The sequence below is a fragment of the Atractosteus spatula genome, chromosome 15 (genome assembly GCF_055471065.1).
Source record: "Atractosteus spatula isolate fAtrSpa1 chromosome 15, fAtrSpa1.hap1, whole genome shotgun sequence".
Taxonomy (NCBI): domain Eukaryota; kingdom Metazoa; phylum Chordata; class Actinopteri; order Semionotiformes; family Lepisosteidae; genus Atractosteus; species Atractosteus spatula.
Genome location: NC_142720.1, coordinates 11,751,769 through 11,760,653, shown reverse-complemented (window position 1 = coordinate 11,760,653; position 8,885 = coordinate 11,751,769). Strand labels below are relative to the sequence as shown.

General features: G+C 35.1%; 1 protein-coding gene across 2 annotated transcripts; it reads right to left on the bottom strand.

Annotated features, from left to right (window-relative positions):
- Window positions 1-2,488: 2,488 nt before the first annotated feature.
- On the bottom strand, window positions 2,489-8,676 carry c1d (C1D nuclear receptor corepressor). 2 transcript variants are annotated; one of them, XM_088933794.1, is made up of 5 exons: window positions 8,629-8,676; window positions 7,972-8,115; window positions 7,534-7,600; window positions 7,396-7,451; window positions 2,489-4,439 (listed from the first exon to the last, which is right to left on the bottom strand). In XM_088933794.1, exons 1-5 carry the CDS (start codon window positions 8,629-8,631, stop codon window positions 4,260-4,262), a joined length of 450 nt encoding a protein of 149 aa, XP_088789920.1. In that variant the 5' UTR covers window positions 8,632-8,676; the 3' UTR covers window positions 2,489-4,259. The 2 variants fall into 2 exon arrangements, with proteins under 2 accessions (XP_088789920.1, XP_088789919.1); XM_088933793.1 differs by having other exon boundaries at window positions 8,634-8,672.
- Window positions 8,677-8,885: the final 209 nt, after the last annotated feature.

The following is an 8,885-nucleotide window of genomic DNA, read 5'->3' as shown; positions in this document are numbered from 1 at the left end:
GTTAAGCCCGCAGTCATGATTGGGGTAATGCCCCACCCTTCTCTGCAATTATATTTTATTACTGTCGCGTCTTGCTGGTGGAGGCCAGTTCTCCACACACTGTGTAATAACTGATGTTCTATGCTCTAGCCTTGCAAGGCTAATTGAAAATTGCCTCTCAGGAACTCATGACTGCACCATGATTAAGTATCTTAAAGATTTCCAGTCGCGGTTAAATTACTACTCCATTGGCACATGCTTCTTTTGAACTGCATGAATGACATTGGTGTTGTCTGTTCCACTGGTAAACACCCATGGGGGAAAAAAAAAACATTTTGGTGCCAGTGTTTTGTTTTTTCCCCTTATTACCATGAGGTTAGTTTCGAGGATGTTTTTTTCTAAAAAAAGCATGATGAGCTAATACACAAGACCTCTAGTCAAATGCTGAATAATGGTACAGACAATCTCCAGTTCTTTTCATTTAACAATAAACACCACCAGGCAAACCTCGACTTCCCTTGTGTAACGGTGATTTCAGAAACAGAAACCAGATATCTTTGTTAATATTCTTATATCTTACTGGTATTACAACCAGTGCTAGTTTTTCACCAGTTTTATTAATGTACTCATTACTTCTATCTTGCAAACTGCTTGATGTTTCCAAATCTGTGGTCATGAACAATAGTATCACTTGTCCAGCTCTTCTTGGCTTGTGAGAAAGAACCCAGATTTTAGCTAGCGTTTCATTGCAATTCTATAAAAAGTGAGCATACAGCTATATGAGTCAATGTTTCGGCAGCTGTTCTGCCTTTGGCACTTTCCACACAGACGTGAAATATTGAGCAGACTGATACTGTACAATAGCAGTACACTACATCACTTATGTCACTGTTTATGGCCTTAAATTTAGCAGATAACACTGTAGAAAGCAGAATCACCTGCTCATTATGGAACATGTCTGTGGTCATCACATCTTGAGCAGGTAACATGAGCAGCAAAATGTTCAGTACCAACAGATCAAAGCTTGTAATCGCTCCAGTAGTTCAACCAGTAATCAATCCAGATGTCACTATTTCTATCCTGGGTCATATCACTAGTCAGATGTCACTGGGAGACCCCAAGTTATAGAGAATAAATGTCAAAACACTACAAAAGAGTTAGGCTCTTTACTTTCAGTATTGTATTTTTGGTCAGGTGGATGTGTCAGAGAAGCTGGACCATGTCTTGTTCTCTCTTGCGTAGTATGTGCGTCTTTCCAGAAAACCATGCTTTACAATGGGTAACTTCAACTGACTGGAAGATCCCAGGTTCAATCCCAGATATGGGCAAGCAATGTAGTTTACTCTAATTCCTTCCAGACAGCTCCCAGGTCCCCTCAGCCTGCTTTCCAAATGAGTACTGGGGGTTAATCTTTCTGGGGGTAATAGGCCGGCCGGAGTGTGATGCTGACCACATCACCTCCACCTCCAGTGGCGGATGGGTGAGAAAAATAGTGGCCCTTGCCCCCCCAATTCACATGGGCCGTTAGGGCCCGAAAAGGGACCTACCTACCTAATGGGTGATTTCAGTCAACTGAGTGGGTGTCCTTTTAACAAAATAAATCTGACAGTTAACTGAAAGAAGCTTTGCATCGATCTTCCAACTGAACTACAAAGAAATTAACCATTTCCTTTATTATCTAAATAAAAAATGTTGAAAGTGTACGTGAAAATGTTTACTGGAAAACTAACAGAAAGCAGTGGAAAGATGTCTGTCCAGAATTTAAGAAACTCTGCCAGCCACAAACTTTAAAATATTATTGCAGCTTCACACAGATTTCTTTCTCTAATAAATACGATGGTAATTTATCTGAACCTGTAGTGTACTATCACTATCACACATTTTTTACATATATGATGCTTTGGGGTTTTTTTTTTTTGTTTGCTTTAGTATTAGACTGAAATTGAAACTGACAGACACTGAGTTCCAATTTCATCCAGCTCACTGCTTTTAATGTCAGAAGGGTGCTCTAAGGTCTACGATCTAACCCGACCATGCTTCATTTGGAGTACAGAAATGCACTACACCCCATTAATGCAATATCAGAGAAGCTAAATGCTTGAGTAACAAGCAATTTAACATGTGATTTTCTCATTACTTTCACTTCTACTGTGCCTTACCCAATACCAAAGCCATAATTTCTGATCTTGTGTAAACACCAACCTACCCACGCTGAAAGGTGAATACTTTTGGATGCTCTTCTAATACCACAAAATTAATAAGTATAATCGGTGGTATGTTTACACAATCATAATCTGCAGCTTCCAAGGAAATAACAGCACACAGAAAAAAATACCACCACCAGATTTGCAAAATCACCACATTGTAAAATAATGTCATTAAATTACACCCTAGCAAACACAGCAATAGCCATTAAACTCTGACGCAACACTTAATTAAGCCCTTGCTCCTTTTCCTTGCACTCTTACAAAAAAAAAGTCTCAAACAAGTCTTAACACTGCACCCTCCATTTGTTGTTTCAGGAAAATCACTGTTTTATTTCTGGACCAAACATTTCACATTCTAAGATAAATCAGAAGTAAATGAGCTTTGACAGAAAAACCTTTTTTTGCCCTTATTTGAGCCTCCAGGGTATTTGGATTGGTAGTGTCAATCTATTACACTGACATCTCCTGTAGTAATGATGTGAACAAATAAAAAATAAATAAAAGAAAATTAAGATGGGAATGGTATGCACTGTATACTAAATTCCTGGTTCACGACCTCATTTGTCCGCACCGAGCATACAATGTGACACGGCTTCATTTTCAAGGACTTAGAGGCTCGGGAAAAAAATCCACGTTTTTACAGGAAACAGAAAAACGACAAGAATAAACAGCATCTGTGCCATGTTGGACTGGTAAAGGTCTTGAAACTCTCTTGAAACGAAAACAATGAAGCAAAACAAGCTGTTGAAAGTGTTGAAAAAGCAAATCACTAGAAAACACTATCACTTAGATTTTAAGAAAGGAGAGAATAATAAACGGTTTCAAAAAACGCAAGTTTGCTTGGAACGCTATAAAATTGACTTTAAAAAGTACCTTGAATACTACATAACCGTGAAGCACTTTAACTTGTCTTCTTTCTGTATTTGATCAGCACAGGCTAATGGATTTGTCTGTGGAACACATACAGTTAAGCTGAATGCACGAAACCATTAAAAGCTTAGGAAGGATAAAGGAAATGCATCAGGACATCATGCAACAGGAAACAGGTCATTGATTATAAACTTGCATGTTACACACCGTACATTCTCTATACTGAGGAAATAGAATAGAATTCAGTTCAATACCTGGGAAGGAAAAAAAAAGCTTAAATTGCATCTGAAGTATGAGGTGAGACTTTATGTTTAACAGGAAGTTTCCTACAGAGAAAAAAAGTACTTCACAAACTTACAAGATGAAATGCAATACAGTGTAGAATCCAGCCCTACAATAATGGGAAATAATTTGTAGAGGTAGATGAGTGTGTTACTCAGCAATATTGGGTTATACAGCAAGGAAACCTTTAACTTCTTGACATGAGACACAAAGAACTACATTTATCCTGGTGATTATGCAGAATAAAAAAAGCACAAAACAAGGTCCTGTCTAAAATACTTTCACCACATTTTTTCCACACATCTGTTCTCCTCAAGAGATTTAAATGGCCAAATCAACACACAAAGTAAACACGAGTCATCTTAGAAACAGTTCAGGTCCTGTACATGGACAAAACTATACTTCAAAATTAACATCATTCCTGTCAAAAACGAAAGCAGTTACAGTGTCATGTGCTTACCACAAAAAATGAAAATATCTTTCTTTCAAATTCTATTAGTTTCAACATTATGTACATCTGATGTACAGAAAGGGTGGTATTTGTGTCATTCTAAAACAAGACAATAAAAAGTTATAAACTGATGTTTTGTACTCCTGAATTATCTAAAAAGATTCAAGCAGAAAGGTTTAAGAAAATAAAATACATGTACTTTAACAGACCCAGTTATGAAAAAAAAGCCCTTTCCAACCCAATGTGCTGAAAAACAGGTTCCTCCATTACAAAAAAAAATGGCAAACACAATATGCAATTATTTCTCTAGCTTCGCCTTCTAATTACAACTATAGAAAAATAACTGATTGTTAATTGTCTCTCTCCAAGCATTGTCTCTTAGAAAACCTGTTTGTCTGTAGACACATTAGAGAGAGCAGATCTGCTGTTTTCCTTGGCGCATTATCTCCCCCCTTTGTTGTGCTGTGTTTTCAGCTCTGCTTTCTGCGCTTTGACTGATGTGAGCCTTCAGGTGTGGCCTTGGATTCCTCTGTGCTGCCCTCCCACAGAGCACTTCTCACAAACCGAGACGCAGCTCCTTTGTCCAGACGAGATGCTTTCTTTCTGTCAGTGATTTCTTTGACTTTGTTCATGTACGTTCTTATTCTCTCCTGCATAATTAAACAAAAGTCTGTGGTAATTTTAAATTCGTTTGTCACATTTTCTTTATCAAAGTCTCTGAAACAGTCAGATACGAAAGAAGCACATTGTCTGAGCCTTTTTGTGATCAAAACCGCAAATTACGCTTTGGGAAAACTTCATAAAGCAAAAAGAGAAGGATCTAGGCTTGATTAACAATATAATTACAATGAGTGTTGTTTCCTCTGTCACTATGAAAAAAAGAAATACCTCACTGGCTACAAACCATTTGAAGACTGTGTTATAAAAAATACTGTTTTTTTCATTAAGGTTAAAGAAATCACAATTAAAACCCAGACAAAACCACTGATAACTTTATATTTACAATCTGAACACAAATATTTATTCAGATAAAAACATTCTAATTGTGGTATATACATTTTTAAAGCTATTTTAAGTCACTCCAGTTTCCGACAAAATTTTTAAAGGTAAAAACTCAGAATATGTTCCTTCAAATGATATTTAAACACAGCAGCCCAAAATATGAATTTTACTACTAAACATGTTTTTTCTAACATATTTGTAAATGATACAATCATCTAAGGTACAGATACTATAAAGGCTATGCTGTTCTAGACATAATGTAGTTTGTGGATAGCAATTAAGAAGACTTCTTTCTTATTTTTAGTAGTGAAATATGTGTTTCGAACTTTGAACCTCAAGTGTATGTGAATACAACAAAGGCTCACACAGCAGTGGAAGATGGCAGAGGCAAAATAATGAGGCAAAATAATGATTATGTGATTAATAAACAGGAAACTGTCCTGAATTGCATTAGTTGCCAAAAGGAATTCTGAAAGAAAATTATCAAGCACGTATGTAAAAAAAATTAAAGCTAATCATGTATCACATTTTAAAGCTGAGAGACAAAAAGGCTATTATCTGGAAATATTCTTAAAGTTATAGAGAGAAGAAATACATGTGACATTGCAGAGACAAGAAGCAACACTCCCAGCTTCCAGCCCTAGTAACATTTCATTACTAATCAGCAAAACTTCTGCATATAATGTGTTGTATGTAGCTGTAATGCAATATTGATCAGTGTGTGAATGCTCTCTGATATATACACTAAATCTAAATTAAGGGCTGTAACAGTACAGCAATAATTCAGTAACAGCATTAATATTTCATACACTGTTCCATAATTAACCCAGTAGTTAACAGTCTAATTATGTACAGCCATGGATCCTTTCAAGAACTCTAGTTGCAAAAATGTATTCTTAACTTTAGCCTTCCCAATTTAAAGCACTCTTGGTTCAAATGGCTGCTGCCAGTAAAAATCCCCAACATTTAAGATTTTAGACTGATCAGGTCAGGAGATTGTAAACTCCTGACTTTTACAACAGGCACACATTTTTCCTCTGGTACGATCATTTGATCAATGTAACATTAAACTGATGTGGAAACAATTTGTTCTTTTTCCAACTGACTCACAAGTCAGAGCTCAGAGAAAAAAAAGAACCTTGGAATCTTGAGCCAATAGTGATACAGTAAATAATTATATAATGTTGTAATATTACAAAATAAAATAAGACTTTATTTTGCTGCTTATTTCAGGGGGCTATATTGATTCTACTTTCCAAATGTAGTTTTTTTTTACTCTGCAAAAGACAACTGTAGGCAACAGACTAAGCTCCCAAACTGTAAACAGTAAATATAAAGTACGATATCTCCTCAAGGAGTTTCACAAATACATAATCTTGTTTCTCAAATTTGAAAGAAGAAAAACTACCAAACATATTTCATATCTGCTCTTCCATTTAGTTTCGTAAATGATGAAATTATTTGATGAAAAATGATGAAAAAGTCATGCTTCAGTAATTATTTCTCGGAATATGGTATTCAGTAACACTGCGTTATTTGGTCTTAATCGGTTGTCAGGGAATTATTAAAAAAACTGAAATTAATATGTTGTTCTACAAGCCTAGATCAAGATAATCATAGGATCTAAACATTACAGCATTAACTAAGTTTAAATATCTTGTTCCTAACTCAATTATGTGATATGGAGGAATAAGTATTGTTCTGACATTGCAAATTAAATAAAAGTAGGTCACAAGTGAATCAAACTTTTCCATAATGGTTTTTTAGATAGTTTTTGGGTATGTCCCAGTTTAACATACTCTCAAGTTTCTCAGAGAATTGACATTTGTGTTCATGAGACACTCCAGTGTGCTTATTGTATAAAACAATAAACACTGATTGGCTATTTTACCTGGTAAACCATGAACAACAAAATATGTATACACACCAGAAGCAAAACTCAGCTAAGTATATAATCAGAAATACAGAACATTTCTCAAATTTGTCATGCTAAGGGATTTGAAAAGGTCTGGCATATCACTGGAAAGCTACCCTTTAGGTAATTTTAAGTTATACCAACTTACTAGAAATTACACATTAATGTACATTATTTGTGTTTAATATCAATAGATGAAGTCTCAGGTTCTTGCACTTTGATGCCCAGTGTTTTGGTTGCACACACAGAACCTTCCAGTCTATACTGTATTCTGTGAAGATTGCTGGGCAAAGACACTCACACATATATACAGTACATACACAGTTCAAGCCCTGTTCTGTAACAGACACTGTGTAACTGAAGCACAAAGGCTTTGGGAATTTACAAGAGCAACTGCATTTCAAGATGTATCCTATGACTTCCAAAAGCTATACCACATCACAAGACAGCACATAAAACTGTCACATCTCCCTATTCAACACATCACAGTGTGCCAAAAAAGCTTTTAGTTTATATTAGTAAATGAGTCGTCTCAAATGAGAAAAATAAACATATTAAAAAAAGAACACAAACTACATTTTTCCAAGTCAAGTACAATCTTTGAACCACTAGCAAAATCCATAAATCCCCGTCATTTACAATGAAACAACAAAAAAAATAAAAAATAAAAAACGTAACAAAATACTTACCAATTCCTGTTTAACTGCATGTTCTTTTGGGTTTATTCCTTGTGTCACCAAGTATACTGAAACAGAAAAAGAGATGAGGTCACTACCTGTAAATGAAACAGCACAGTCATTATAAAAAGGCAGACAGAAATGACTTACTCCAAAACAATGAATTCAGGGAATAGGCAGAAACTAAATCCAGTTTTGCTTGCTCAAGGGGGCCCAGCTACGACAAAAACAGAACACATTAGTCTTCTTACACAGAAACAGCATGAAGCCATTAGGAAAATGAAAATGAACGGCACAATAAAACGAACATTAAGTATCAGCAGAAGGGAATTTGAGCCAAGAATAAAACAACAAGAAATAAAAACAAGTGCACTTGATATGCTGCTTATTTGCCTACATGATTGGATATGGTGGGACTAATATGATTTTTTTTTATTACAAACCCATATTTGTATTAACTTTACATTCTTTTTGCTATAACCCAGAAGCCAAAGCTTATAAATTACTTATAAGAAACCAAATCAGACTAATACATTATTGTACTAGAACTATAATATTCAATAAATGTTTTTTTTACTTTTAACTTACTTGTTGAAGCAGCTCACTCCTGGGTATTGACATCATTGTCTTTATCATGTTATTCACTGAGCTCACAGAGGTTTCAAAGGCTGTCAGGTACTCTTCAATCTCTGTGGGGTAGTCCTCTGCTGCAACATCTTCATCTGCCATATTCTGAAATCCAGAAATGTTTTCAGTAGAAAATATGCTGCTCCATACGGTCCATGCATTGCTATAAAACAGCTTCTTGCCGTTTGGTGTCTCTAGAAATGATGTTTGAGTAAAATCTAATCTACACTTGTTTACTTGACAAAATTAGTGCTTTAATTTTATTTTCATTATTTCCTAATTCTGTTATTTATTCCTATTTCTTACTTTATGATCGTTACACAAACTTTATGATCCCAGAAAATAAGTATCCAAGGATTTAGCTTCTTAACACTCCTTTACTTAAGAGGACACCTGATGTTGACTTATGTTTATACTATAGTAACTAAAATTAAATGTTTATTTGTAGCAAAAAGACAACAATATGATAAAACAGAAAAGCACTTTTTCTTGTTGGAATGAAATGTGTGCTATTATATTGTTAACCGCTGATCAATCTATTTTACGCGGTTCTGAACAGTTTTTGCCATATAAAACTAAATGATTACATCAAAACATTATCAAATTAAAATCACTAACCATACCTCTCTTCTTTTTTTACCTCCTCTGCTACACGTTTCTCGATAATTAAACTTCCGGGTGAAATTTCCGGAACTGTGTCATTACTGATGCATTATTGGAATCGTAGTTTGCTATTGATCTCAGCCAGAATAATTTTTAATTTAGGGTAGCTATAAATCTCCAAACTGGGTAAGATTAGTGTAACCGAAAACGTTGTATCTAGATATGTATATATAAAATATCGTTGCAGGAACGTCAATAAAAATAAATTATTT